The sequence below is a fragment of the Oncorhynchus keta genome, unplaced genomic scaffold, assembly GCF_023373465.1.
Source record: "Oncorhynchus keta strain PuntledgeMale-10-30-2019 unplaced genomic scaffold, Oket_V2 Un_contig_7456_pilon_pilon, whole genome shotgun sequence".
NCBI classification, from domain to species: domain Eukaryota; kingdom Metazoa; phylum Chordata; class Actinopteri; order Salmoniformes; family Salmonidae; genus Oncorhynchus; species Oncorhynchus keta.
In genome coordinates this window covers 1-14,779 of record NW_026289473.1, presented here as the reverse complement: position 1 = coordinate 14,779, position 14,779 = coordinate 1, and the positions used below count along the sequence as shown (strand labels likewise).

The window sequence follows — 14,779 nt, the reverse complement described above, 5'->3', positions numbered from 1 at the left end:
CTGCGAGCTGCTCAGTGACACGAGCCTACCAGATGAGCTAAATCACTTCTATGCTCGCTTCGAGGAAAGCAACACTGAGGCATGCATGAGAGCATCAGCTGTTCCGGACAACTGTCTGATCACGCTCGCCGTAGCCGACGTGAGTAAGACCTTTAAACAAGTCAACATACACAAGGCTGCCGGGCCAGACGGATTACCAGGACGTGTTTTCCGGGCATGTCTTCACTGACATTTTCAACATATCCCTGATTGAGTCTGTAATACCAACATGTTTCAATCAGACCACCATAGGCCCTGTGCCCAAGAACACAAAGGCAACCTGCCTAAATGACTACAGCCCCGTAGCACTCACGTCCTTGGCCATGAAGTGCTTTGAAAGGTTGGTAATGGTAACACCATTATCCCAGAAACCCTAGACCCACTACAATTTGCATACTGCCCAAACAGATCCACAGATGATGCAATCTCTATTGCACTCCACACTGCCCTTTCCCACCTGGACAAAAGGAACACTTATGTGAGAATGCTATTCATTGACTACAGCTCAGCGTTCATGTAATTATTTAATCAGTGTTCATAAATTCCAATTATATTTATCTGTCTGATACCCAGAGGTTGTAAAGTTCTGGTCTTAACTTATGGTATAGGGGACGGTTGTGTCGCACTTTTTAAAAAAACAGGGAAAATGCAGCACGGCAAAATTTAAAAAATGATATAAAAATCAAACTTTCATTAAATCACACATGTAAGATACTCAACGAAAGCTACACTCGTTGCGAATGCAGCCAACATGTCAGATTTTAAAAAGCTTTTCAGCGAAAGCATAAGAAACTATTATCTGATGATAGCACAATGTCAGCAAAGAGTAGCATATTTCAACCCTGCAGGCGCTACACAAAACGCTGAAATAAAATATAAAACATGCATTACCTTTGACGAGCTTCTTTTGATGGCACTCCAATATGTCCCATAAACATCACAATTGGTCCTTTTGTTCGATTAATTCCGTCCATATATATCCAAATGTCCATTTATTTGAAGCGTTTGATCCAGAAAAAAAACAGCTGCCAAAAAACGCAACGTCACTACAAAACATTTCAAAAGATGCCTATGAATTTTGCCAAAATATTTCAAACTACTTTTGTAATACAACTTTACGTATTTTAAATGTTAATAATCGATCAAATTGTAGACGGGGCTATCTGTGTACAGGAAGTAAACAAACCATGCTCATTTTTACGTTTTGCGCAACTCTCAATAGTGTAACGTTGTTCCAGGATGTGCTTCTTCTTCGTTGCACAAATGAATAACCTCAACCAAATTCCTGTTACGGTTTTCTTCTGTTGAAAGAGAAGAGGACAAAAATGCAGCGTGGTTATCTTTATACATCGTTTATAAAGTTGATAACGAACAATTACAAAAAAAATAAATGTAACGTGAAAAACCGAAACGGACCTATCTGGTGCAACAAACACAGAGATGGGAACAATCACCCACGAAACACTCAAAGAATATGGCTGCCTAAATATGGTTCCCAATCAGAGACAACGATAAACACTTGCCTCTGATTGAGAACCACTCTAGGAAACCATAGACTTACCTAGACTACTCTACTAAACACAACCCCATTCATCTACAAAACCCCTAGACAAGCCAAACACATAATCACCCATGTCACACCCTGGCCTGACCAAAATAATAAAGAAAACACAAAATACTAAGGCCATTGGCGACCCTCGCCGCCGACCTTGGCCTAGTAACCCTAACAAAGGACCCCACTGGACTGAGGGTAGCTCGGGACTGAGGGGTAGCTCGGGACTGAGAGGAAGCTCGGGACTGAGAGGAAGCTCGGGACTGAGAGGAAGCTCGGGACTGAGAGGAAGCTCAGGCAGGTTGATGGCTCTGGCAGATACTGGCAGATCCTGGCTGACTGGCGGCTCCTGGCTGAGTGGCGGCTCTGGCAGATCCTGGCTGACTGGAGGTGGTACTGGATAGACCGGACCGTGCAGGCGCACTGGAGCTCTTGAGCACCGAGCCTGCCCAACCTTACCTGGTTGAATGCTCCCGGTCGCCCTGCCAGTGCGGCGAGGTGGAATAGCCCGCACTGGGCTATGCAGGCGAACCGGGGACACCGAGCGCAAGGCTGGTGCCATGAAAGCCGGCCCAAGGAGACGCACTGGAGACCAAATGCGTAGAGCCGGCTTCATGACACTTGGCTCGATGCCCACTCTAGCCCGGCCGATACAAGGAGCTGGTATGTACCGCACCTGGCTATGCACCCGCACTGGAGACACCGTGCGCTCCACAGCATAACATGGTGCCTGCCCGGTCTCTCTAGCCCCCCCGGTAAGCACAGGAAGTTGGCGCAGGTCTCCTGCCTGGTTTCGCCATACTCCCTGTGTGCCGCCCCCCAAGAAATTTTGGAGGCTGACTCTCGGGTTTCCATCCACGCCGCCGTGCTGCCTCCTCATACCAGCGCCTCTCCGCCTTCAGCTCTTCTTTGGGGCGGCGATATTCTCCTGGCTGTGCCCAGGGTCCTTTACCGTCCAAGATTTCCTCCCATGTCCAGAAATCTGGATTTCGCTGCTCCTGCTGCCGCTGCCTGTCACCACGCCGCTTGATCCTGTTGTGGTGGGTGATTCTGTTACGGTTTTCTTCTGTTGAAAGAGAGGAGGACAAAAATGCAGCGTGGTTATCTTTATACATCTTTAATAAAGATGATAATGAAGAATTAACAAAAACAATAAACGTAACGTGAAAAACTGAAACGGCCCTATCTGGTGCAACAAACACAGAGACAGGAACAATCACCCACGAAACACTCAAAGAATATGGCTGCCTAAATATGGTTCCCAATCAGAGACAACGATAAACACCTGCCTCTGATTGAGAACCACTCTAGGCAACCATAGACTTACCTAGACTACTCTACTAAACAAAACCCCAGTAATCTACAAAACCCTAGACAAGACAGACACATAACCGCCCATGTCACACCCTGGCCTGACCAAAATAATAAAGAACACAAAATACTAAGGCCAGGGCGTGACAATTCCAAAGACTGGTGAGATCCATTGGAAGCAGTAGGAACTGAAAACAGGTTCCTATGAAATATCCCTTGGCAAAGACAACTCAGGGAACAGTCAGAGGCAAACAAATAAAATCTGAACAGTTAGTCCTCTGGGTTTTGCCTGCTACATAAGTTCTGTTATACTCACATACATAATTCAAACAGTTTTAGAAACGTCAGAGTGTTTTCTATCCAAATCTACTAATGATATGCATATTCTAGTTTTTAGGCCTGAGTAGGAGGCAGTTTACTCTGGGCACCTTTTTATCCAAGCTACTCAATACTGCCCCCCAGTCGCAAAGAAGTTCCGCAGACCCATAACAGACGCAGGCAATGAGGCAGTGATCGCTGAGATCCTGGTTGAAGATAGTACAGGTGAATTTAGAGGGCAAGTTGGTCAGGATGATGTCTATGAGGGTGCCCATGTTTACGGATTTAGGGTTGTACCTGGTAGGTTCCTTGATAATTTGTGTGAGATTGAGGGCATCTAGCTTAGATTGTAGGACGGCCGGGTTGTTATTAAGCATATCCCAGTTTAGGTCACCTAACAGTAAAGATAGATGTGAGGCAATCAATTCACATATGGTGTCCAGGGCATAGCTGGGGGCAGGGGGGGGTCTATAACAAGCAGCAACAGTGAGAGAGTTATTTCTGGAAAGGCGGATTTTTAAAAGTAGAAGATCGAACTGTTTGGGCACAGACCTGGATAGTTTGACAGAACTCTACAGGCTAACTCCGCCGCCCCCTTTGGCAGTTCTATTTTGACGGAAAATGTTGTAGTCGAGGATGATGGCCTTCCTAAGCCAGGATTCAGACACGGCTACGACATCAGGGTTGGAGGAGTGTGCTAAAGCAGTGAATAAAACAAACTTAGGGAGGAGGCTTCTGATGTTAACATGCATGGAACCAAGGCTTTTACGGTTACAGAAGTCAATAAATGAGAGCGCCTGGGGAATAGGTGTAGTACTGGAGGCTACAGGGCCTGGGTTAACCTCTACATCACCAGAGGAACAGAGGAGGGGTCGGATAAGGGTACGGCTAAAGGCTATAAGAACTGGTAGAATAGATTCAGGGCATAATGTACAGAAGGGTATGGTAGGATGTGAGTACAGTGGAGGTAAACCTAGGCATTGAGTGACGATGAGAGAGGTTGCATCTCTGGAGGCACCATTTAAGCCAGGTGAGGTCTCCGCATGTATGGGGGGTGGGTCAAAAGAGATCTCTAATCCATGATGAGCGCTACTGGGGGCTCTACAGTAAAATAAAACAATAAGAACTAACCGGAATGGCAGTAGACAAGACATATTTACATTAGAAAGACGCATAAAGCAATCACATGTGTTGATCGGGAGAGCAAAGACGACAACGGGTAAATGGTGATGAATGGGCAGAGAGGGTCAGTTAGGTATACCTGAGTTCGAGGCTGGGGCCGACAGATAAACTAAATGAGGTACCGTTGTAACGGTTTTGACTTGAGGTTATTATTTATAGGGGTGCCAGGTAGGTTGTGCCTACCAGAGAAAACATTGGTTTCTCCTTTTAGTTTGGGTGGGAATGAGTCCCATCTGGTCCGTCAAGTCTACACCAATACAAAGGACTTATGTAAAAGTCAGGATGGAAATAAACTTTTCATAAACCCTTAAAACATTGGAAAGAACTTCAAAAACAACTATATTCTGTTGCGTGGGTTGTATTAGCAACAACAATGATTACACACACACACATATAATAACATCACAATGAGTTCTGGTTCCTCCAGAAATGTCCTGTACCTCGGGCCTAAAAAGAGTCCTGCCCCGGTAAAGGAGTTCAGTGAACTCAAGTGACTTTTGTCACGCGATGTTTGTCCGTTCATTCCGTGTAGCGTAAACCCAGTATTAAACATACAATCAATATAACAATTACTTTACCACAGAACTTTAAAGCGGATCAACTCTTAATTAAGTCCTCAACTACCACTAACTACACAAATCACAGTATACATCACATCCAAACAAATGAAATACCGTATACAAAAAGGTGGTAGTCAGTCGGTCAGTCAGACAATCCAATCCGCCAATAGATCTCCAGCGGAGAAAGGCCACGAAGAACGGAGAGGTGTAGTCCAGGGACGCGATGAGTGGATCCGATCCTGGGTAAACTCTCTTAGGCTACAAAACACACGTTTAACGGCAACAAAACAAACGGAATAGAGAAGCTTCGGAACTGAGGGTTGAACACATCCTCATGCACGTCTCCATCACAACCCCCCTTTCGTGCAGCTGATGCTGGCTATTTAATTGGGAATTAAAGGGAAAGCGCCCTATTGGAAGGAGCTGCACTGAGACGGTTCAGAAAAATTCAGGGCCGTTACACAGTGGTAGTGAATAGTCCAGCAGGCATTATCTCTGTAGCCGAGGGATCATAGGGTCTAATGAGCAGCAATAGATGAGTCAGGGAGCCGTTCAGTAGTCTCTACTACTGCTCCAGTTTCATCTGTTCTGCCTTACTATTATTCAACCATGCTGGTCATTTATGAACATTTGAACATCTTGGCCACGTTCTGTTATAATCTCCACCCGGCACAGCCAGAAGAGGACTGGCCACCCCACATATGCTCTCTCTAATTCTCTCTTTCTTTCTCTCTCTCGGAGGACCTGAGCCCTAGGACCGTGCCCCAGGACTACCTGACATGATGGCTCCTTGCTGTCCCCAGTCCACCTGACTGTGCTGCTGCTCCAATTTCAACTGTTCTGCCTTATTATTATTCGACCATGCTGGTCATTTATGAACATTTGAACATCTTGGTCATGTTCTGTTATAATCTCTACCCGGCACAGCCAGAAGAGGACTGGCCACCCCACATAGCCCGGTTCCTCTCTAGGTTTCTTCCTAGGTTTTGGCCTTTCTAGGGAGTTTTTCCTAGCCACCGTGCTTTTACACCTGCATTGTTTGCTGTTTGGGGTTTTAGGCTGGGTTTCTGTACAGCACTTTGAGATATCAGCTGATGTACGAAGGGCTATATAAATAAATTTGATTTGATTTGATTTACTACGCTAGGTGAGCGGGAGACACGGTGTTCAGAAAGCATGCGGACCGGGGCTAGCAGATGGGTCATTGGCGTCTTCTCAACGGAAAATCCTGTTGAAGCCACATCGGACGATTACGTCGGCAGACCAGGCGTGATGGATCGGCGGGGCTCGGTGTCGACAATAAAAGGTCCAGGCCAAATGGCAAAAGAGGTATTCTAGCCCAAGAGTTAGCTGGTATACTTTGTCGGCTTACTATCCTAAGTAACCTGTATATTTAGATCGCAGATGGAAAGCACGATTAAAATATATACGAAAGAAACAGACTATTTACATGGGACAAGACAAACATATGTCACAACCACATCATGGTTGTGACTCGTTATATTTTTTATGACTTCAAAGATCATCTAAAAGTTATTTGAGGTTTTGAAAACACAATACCAGTCCAAATGCAAAGTAGGAAGTAAAACAAAATGTGTTTTTACAACATTACCTCAATGCTATAATCACTTCAGCCCCCAAAACAAGTCACGAAATGGAGCTCACAACCAAATGTCTGATTTAAATGGATTTGATCTAAAAACATTATGTTAAACTATTTTCTTGAGTAGGTTCCTGACTGTTAGATCTGTGAATGAGACATGATGCTGGGTTCAAACATGAGACAAATGTTCACTACATGCTTCAAACCTAGTCTAGTCCCTCAAATCTGGCTCAGTCCAGGGTACTTCAGGCAGTGAAACTGAGATTTGCATAGACATGTCTGGCTGGTTCTGCTTGCCCCAGAATAGAGCAGCACTGTCACATATTAGGAATTAAACATTATGAATATATATTTCATGGAAAGTAATAATTTAGCAGTGTGAGTTCTGAGAGCAGATCTTACATGTTTATTATCAAATATCACACATTTTTCTCCATAGTATTGGAGCTACAGTATAACAGGATCATTCAGTTGTAGAAAAGATTGCAGAGTATTTGTTTTATCATATGCCTTTTAAATTATGTTTGAAATCATGAGAGTAGCTATATGCTACAATGCTGAAATTATAAATGTAGCTGATTGATCTAAATTAGTATGAAATGTGCTGCATATTCATGAGATGGTGATCACTGGAATCATGATTAAATTAAGTATTGGGGTTATTTTTCAATCAAAACAATCTTTATCTCAGAGGCAAGAAGATATATACAACTTAATCTCAAAATAGTTCATTTAGCACACAGCACTACTGATATTATTCACTATTATACTGTAACATTCAGCTCTTAAACACTGTTTCCAGAACTAGCACCATTTTGGGACTCTCTTGCCCCCTACAATTTCCTCTCCAGTCTCTAGACACTACAATGACTTCTCCGGAAGGCGGCCGAATCACTGGTGTCATTCTGAGCGACCCAGCAGGTATACACCTCCCCCTCTTCCCAGCGTGCCTTGCTCAGTGTCAGGGTGCTGCTGCGGCTGTAGCGGCCGCCCTTCTCTTCTTCTGTGGTGGTCAGAACCCCCTCCTTCACCTCCGCTCCGTCCTCCTCCCAGCTCACCATCGCCCCCTGGGGGGAGTAGCCACTCAGCAGGCAGGCCAGAGTGGTCGAGCCCCCAGAGAGCTGCTCAGAGGATGGGGGGAGCAGAGACACTGTCGGCCTGGCAGAGGGACCAGCTGGAAGAGAGGAGGGAGAGGAGAAATGCAGTAAACAGATATCACATATTCAGATTTAATAATCAGGTTCAATATTCACAGTGTAAATTTCCATATCAATTTCGTCAATTCTACTCTGAGACACAAGACACAATGACCTCAAAATACTGTTCAAAACTATAGATGACGTTCACTTTTAAACCATGTCAGTGTTAATATCTACCATAAATAAAATACAAAGTGTTGCTCTTATTATAGAAATAGTAGTTGCTACATGTCTACAGATAGATGAGCTGACATGCAATACTGTATTTCAAAATGTGCTCTTTTTAAATCACATGTTCAGATTTTATTGCCAAATTAACTTGGTGGTATGTGAATAATTCTTTCACTTCGGTGACTCTGCCCTCTACCAATCTGTCCACAGAAATCTCTAAAAAGATATAGCCTAAGAGTCTTTCCTCTGAACGTTGTTCAGTAGCATGATTACATTTTGTTTAATGAGAGAAGACAAACATATAATTATTTTTCAGCAACAGTCTTTGCCGCTTCCAAAAGTGTACAACAGTGATTCATTGTGGTGTAGTCGCCGTGAGAACCTTCACACACAGAGCACTCTCAGTACCACCCTAATAGTACTGAAGTACTAGTATAATACAATAGGGACTGATAGTACTGAAGTACTAGTACAATACAATAGGGACTGATAGTACTGAAGTACTAATATAATACAATCACATCAAGCTTTATCAACACAGCACATTTAAGACATGGAATGCAACACAATGTGTTTACAGGAAGAAAAAAAAAAGAAGAAAAAAACATTGAAAATAAAAGCTGAAATATCTACTACATAAGATATAAACAAAATAATGACACAAACTGAACAACAAAGAAGCACCATAAGGAAAGGAAAGGTAAAAATGTGTTTTAAGACCTCTTTTAAATATGTCCACATTTTCGGTCCCCCTCAGGTTCTCTGGCAGGCTATTCCAGATGCTGGGGGGATAATAACTAAAGGCTGCCTCTCCATGCCACTTGGTCCGAGGTTTTGGGATAGTTAAAAGGCCAGTACCAGAGGAACAGAGGGACCTACTGGGTACATAACTTAAAAGCATGTTTGACATGTATAGGGGTGCACAATAATGGATTGATTTAAAAAAATCTTTAAATGAATTCTAAAACTCATAGGCAGCCAGTGCAGAGACCTTTAAAATCAGTGTAATGTGTACTCTCCGTCTGGTCTTGGTCAGGACCGTGCTGCAGCATTTTGGTCACATTCCTAATGTGTGATTTAATATTGTGTTCAGAATCTAAAATAACAACTAGGTTTTTTACCTGATGAGTGGATGGTTTGGGATTGGGCCAATCTTTCTCACACACTCTTTCCCATTGACTACGATCCATCCAGAGGCTTCGGTGGGCGTGCCAGAGGACAGGAAGAAGCTCACCTGGGCGGACGGCGAGACGGTGATCCTCCTGGAGCTCTGGGGAGACGACACTGTGCAGCAGAACCTGAAGCGCTGGCCGCACAACAGTCACATATACTCAGAGATTTCGGGAAAGCTCAACTTCCGTGGTTATTACAGAACTGCAGATCAGTGCCACACCAGGATAAAGTGTTTGAAAGCCAGCTATCGGCAGTGCCAGGAAACCATCAGGTAACCACTGCATTTCAGTTTCTGTTTTTGATACATTTGTAATTTAGCTAATGTGAATTGGATTACAGATTGATTCTAATTTTGCAATCCCTCTCTACCTGTGCTCTTCCTAGTTCATATGGATCTGAGCAGGTTGATTTGAAGTTCTATGATATTTTGAAGCTAATACTTGAGAGGCAGCCTCCCTCCACCAGCACAGTGGTGACAGACTTGACCAATGACATATCAGAGGAATCAGACAGTGACTCACTTCAAGGTAAAAGTTCAGCTCACATCAAACGATGCAAACTTTCTAATGACACTGTGAGTTTATCACTTCATGACTGAGCTGTCCTTCATGACAACAGAACCCACAACAACCATGACTTTTATCACCATCTTCATCTGTACACTTGTTTTCTGCTTCCAAGAGCGATGATTGTATTTGCTTGGTTTTATGTTAAACTATTTTGATACACTGAAATGATGATATGATTTACACACTAAGATGTGTTAAAGGAGGTACTAATGGTTTGATGTCTTTTTTCAGAATCCAGAGGGCAGAACACTTTGACTCAGACTCTAATGTGAAAGCTGTTCTCCCAGGACAGATGATCTCTCTGGGTTGTAAAGTTAGCACTGATCCAGTTGGGAATTGTGGTGGTTCAGGTAAACTGTGTCTAGCTTGGTACCAACAGAAACCTGGAGCAGCTTCTAAACTCCTCATTTACTATATAAGCACACTTCAGTCTGGAACTCCGTCTAGATTCCGTGGCAGCGGATCTGGGAGTGACTTCACTCTGACCACCAGTGCAGTCCGGGCTGAAGATGCAGGAGGGGTACTGCTGTCAGAGTTTAAACTGCAGTCCATGTGTGTTCACACAGTGATACAGAGCCGTACAAAAACCTCCCTCAGTCAGACTGCACAGTGACTGTACTGATACAGCTGGGACCTACTGCAGGTGCTGAGGGGAGGCGATGATCAGTACAATGACACAGTGTGTAGTAGAGCTGAACAACAATATTTATTTCAGATAACTCAAAGCTGTTAGATCATATTCAGCCACTATCCCATGGGTTCTTTGACACATTTTCTTGGAGAACCATGAATAAATGTATCTTCAAAAATCTAGTATCATACAAAACAGACTTCCTGATACCTTGACATTTAAAAAAAATACTTCAGACCCATTGGACATTGTATTATTAAAAAGTTGAGGAGATGCTGGGTTTCATGTACTGTAATGACGGTCTACAGAGTCCCAGTGTGTCTGATCAGAGACACGGGGAGAGGAGAGAGGGAGCTGAACTCAGTCAGGAACAGAGTAGCAGTCCTGCACAGTGGAGCCCCTCTTCTCTCAGTATCAGTCCAGTAGTCCAGCAGTCCAGCAGTCCACTCAGTCCACAGCTCCCTGCACTAACACAACTCTCCCTGCAGGGGGAGGCACATTACCATAAAAATGAAAAAGAAAAGATAGGCAAGCCATTTAAGTTCTGTGCACACTGAGGTCAAAGCCATAATCAATGCCAGACCTCTAGTTCCTGTCTCCACCGATCCAGACCCACCATTCATCCTGATTCCGTCTATGCTGTTTACCCAAAGGTTGGGGCACCCCTCCTCCCAGAGACTTCACTGACAAAGACCTTGAGTCGTGAGCCGTGAGTACCTTTCCGCCGACGCAAGTGGACTGAAGCTCACCACAACCTAAAAGAGGGAGATCTCATGCTCTTAAAAGACAATCAATTAACTTGCAACGAGTGGCCCATGGCACTGGTCACTTCCACCTTCACCAGCAGTGACAGTAATGTGTTCAAAGTGGAACTCAAGATTACTGCTCGGGGGACCACTAAGGAGTTTCTGAGACCCGCCTCAGAGGTCATAATCCTTTTAGCCATGGAAGATTGAAGGTTTGCTAGTCTTTGGGCACCAACACGATGGGGCTGCACTGTGGGACTCTTCAATGACCCCCATCCTCAGCATAGCCTCCACTTCTTGTTTCACGGCCTTCCGTCGGGCTTCCGGAATCCAATACGGCCTCTTTCTTTCCCCGGGCTGGGTACGGATGTGGTGTTCAATGAGGGTCGTGCGGCCCGGCTTCTCGGAGAACACCGCCGTGTTCCGATCGACAAGCTCCCTGAGCTCTTGCTTCTGGGCCAGGTCGAGGTCCTCATTGCTCGGGACCACCACTGGTAACGTTGGCGTCCTGGGTCCCGACCATAACACGTGGCAAATCTATTGAGGTTTACGTCTCCCTGGTTCCGTTCGTGGTAATTGACAGGTCCCAGCTTTTCGACCACCTCGTATGTTTTGTGCCATCTTGCCAGGAACTTACTTTCGGCCGTGGGGATCAATACCAACACCCTGTCTCCCACCTGGAATTCTCAGGGCTGGGCTCCCCGATTGTAAACCTGGGCTTCTCCATATGTTCCCTCACGCCTGGCCATATGGCTGTCATCCGCTCCCGCATCGTCTCCACGTGCTCTACCACGCTGTGTAAGGAGGTTGGTTGGGCTTCCCACACCTCCTTGGTGTGGTCCAGTAGGACACGTGGCCTCCTCCGATAGAAGAGTTCGAACTGGGAAAACCCAGTGGAGGATTGGGGTACTTCTCGGATTGAGACCATTAGGTGGGGTAGTAGTTGGTCCCAGTTCTTCCCGTCCTGCTCGATGACCTTCCACAGCATCTGTTTGAGCGTTTTGTTAAAGCACTCGACGAGCTGATCCATCTGCGGGTAAAAAACGTAGGTCTGGATCTGCTTGATCTGCAGTAGGGCACACAACTCTTTCATGAGGTGGGACATAAACTCTGTACTTTGGTCTGTCAGGATCTCGTTCGGGATGCCCACCCAGCTAAAGAGGTGGAACAGCTCCGGGCGATTCCCTTGGATACCGCCGCCCGTAGGGAATGGGCTCGGGATACCGGGTGGCATAGTCTACAATTACCAAGATGTACCTGTGTCCTTTGTGTCACCGTGAGCACAGGAAATGGACATCTCCCGACCCGTTCGGTCTCCTGGTTCAGCAGGCTCGTGGTTAGGAGCGTAACCATGCTTCTGGAGTCCAGTAGCGCTTCATGTCATGCCCGTCAACCTTCATCGGGACCATGTGTGCAGTTGACTCGTGGTGAGCCCAACAGGAGGTGACTTAGTTCACTGAGTGACCCACCTCGCCTCCGGGGCTAGCTGATGGCATCGACTCCTCTCGAGCCGAGCAATTCCAGGCAATGTGCCCCGGGCTCCACACTCAAAACACATCCTTTGGTCTCCATCTACCTGGGGTCATCGGTGTTGGGTCGGCCCTACCCCGCCGTCTCTCCCACGGGTTTGGGGTCCTTTGGCCCTGCCGACTGTCGGTTCGAGGTACACCGCGGTGGGGCTGTCCTTCCGTCCCCTCAGACGGGTCGCCGACTCGTCCCGGCTCCCCATTCAGCAGTGCCTGAGTGATCTTATGCATCTCCACTGCTTCAGGAACTCTCCAAGGTCTGGGGTGTGCATAGACTCGCTGCCCTCTTCATGTCATGGAGTAGCGCCCGTAAGAAGCGATCCAGGACCACTTTTCAAGGATGGAGAGGGTGGATATGTCGGTGAGGAGTCATGCCCTGATGACGCGCAGTAGGTCGCTCATCTGGGCTCGGGATGCGTTGGGTACGGAACCATTGAGCCTGATGGGCCAAGCTGTACCCGTGGTATCTCCCATTTGAGTCCGTCGTAGTTAGCCGCCTGTTTGTCGTTCAGGTCCCAATCGCCTTTTGGGCATTCCCAGAGGAGCAGGGCCAGCAGACTTACCCACTGCGTCCTTGGCCATCCATCCCATAGTGCTGTCCTTTCAAATGTACAGAGGTATGTTTCGATGTCGTCTTCCGTTAGCTTGATTAAAAACTGGTTAGGATGTCATCCAGGAGACGCTCCTCCTTGCAGCTTCCTGACTTCCTCAACAAGGCGGACGTTTTGTAGTCGCTGTTCCTCCAGCGTTCGTTCCTGAACTGCCTGTTGTGCTTGTTGGGCCCGGACAAACTGAGCTATCAACTCGTCCATGCTGATACTGTGTAAACGTCAACCCGATCTGACCATGTTATCAGATTGCACGCATTCTCCACCACTTGTGGCAGACCAGGGTTTGGTCAAGACCTTTACATAGATCAGACACGGACAGAGTATGATTAGCTCGGTTTCAGGATGTTTATTATTAAATAATAATTCAAAAAGAAAAAGGGTAGGTCTCCCCCATGAGAACCTCTCCGGGATACCGTCTTCTGGGCTCCGGGTCTTGCTGTATCCTGTCGGGCACACAAACTTAACTCCCTCGTCTTAGCGGTCCATATGTAGAGTAAGAACAACTGATGTTAAATCAGCATCAGCCCCCAAACCAAATCCTACATGCACACAACCAATTATTGGTCATCATCTAGAATGTATTAACCCTTTTCATGAGCTGTTAGATCTGTGAATGGACATGATGCTGGGCTCAAACCTGAGACACATTTACATAGATACATACGCTACACATTATTATCATAAAGTATAATATCCGTTTTATCTGTCATTAATTACATGCTGCCATATCTGTTATGTCTCCCTCTCTGAATCCACCAGGGTTATAAAACCAGTCCACTCCCTCACATCTGGCCCAGTCCAGGGTATTTCTGGCAGTGAAACTGGTCAACTGCTAGACTGGTAGATGTCGGATTGAAACTGAGATTTACGTAGACAGGGCTGGGTGGTTCTGCTTGTCCCAGAATAGAGCATCACTGTCACCAGATGTTCACTCTGTTGCCAGGGGTTTGGAGGTAGAAGACAGGGAGAAATATAATGAAGAAGTGTAGACCACACATTGTTGAAAACCATTGTGAAAACATCTGATTTAATAAAATCATGTTAGGAATTAAACATGATAAATATATTTGTTATGGAAAGCAACTGTTTAGCAGTGTGAGTTCTGAGAGCAGATCTTAGAGGTGTATTGTTTATTATTGCTACATAAGCTTGGTGGTATTCTCTCACTTCGGTGACTCTGTCCTCTACCAATCTACCAAACTGTCCACAGAAATGTCTAAAAGATTTAGCCTGAAAGTCTTTCCTCTGGAGAAGATGATAACATCCCATGTTGTTCAATAGATTACATTTTGGGGGAATTTCAAAATTTTCTCCCATAATTAGTGATACAGTAACAAAGATAAAATAATATGATGGAACTAGGTCCAACACATGGAACGTACAGTGTAATACTGAGACAAGTAAACAACCACTATTAAGTAAATCCTTGCAGCATAACTGCTGATATATCAGGTTCTAGGTCATTTAAATAAGGTTCCCACACTATGTAAAACTGATCTGTTTTAGAATGTAATTTACCTGTCAGATATTCTAAGATTACATTTTTATATGAGAGAATATACAAATATATTTTTCTCTTTGTTTCTCT

At 45.3% G+C, this 14,779-nt stretch overlaps 1 protein-coding gene, 1 long non-coding RNA gene and 1 gene segment (V, D, J or C); 1 reads left to right on the top strand and 2 right to left on the bottom strand.

Annotated features, from left to right (window-relative positions):
• Window positions 1–1,346: 1,346 nt before the first annotated feature.
• Window positions 1,347–6,096, bottom strand: LOC127926379 (amelogenin, X isoform-like). The gene is made up of 2 exons (XM_052511766.1): window positions 5,077–6,096; window positions 1,347–2,657 (listed from the first exon to the last, which is right to left on the bottom strand). The coding sequence occupies exon 2, from the start codon at window positions 2,469–2,471 to the stop codon at window positions 1,614–1,616; it is 858 nt and encodes a 285-aa protein (XP_052367726.1). The 5' UTR covers window positions 2,472–2,657; window positions 5,077–6,096; the 3' UTR covers window positions 1,347–1,613.
• A 1,323-nt stretch (window positions 6,097–7,419) lies between these two features.
• Window positions 7,420–8,987, bottom strand: LOC118365984 (Ig kappa chain C region, B allele-like). The segment is given in 2 exon segments: window positions 7,420–7,739; window positions 8,951–8,987. Coding segments are annotated over 2 exon segments (357 nt in total).
• Window positions 8,988–9,091: 104 nt separating this feature from the next.
• On the top strand, window positions 9,092–10,306 carry LOC118365985 (uncharacterized). Its single transcript, XR_008124014.1, has 3 exons — window positions 9,092–9,379; window positions 9,493–9,635; window positions 9,909–10,306. It is a non-coding gene; the product is annotated as an uncharacterized LOC118365985 (long non-coding RNA).
• Window positions 10,307–14,779: the final 4,473 nt, after the last annotated feature.

What these genes read in the sequence shown, in the direction of transcription:
- LOC127926379 (XM_052511766.1), bottom strand. Translation starts at nt 2,471, where the DNA reads ATGAGGAGGCAGCACGGCGGCGTGGATGGAAACCCGAGAGTCAGCCTC.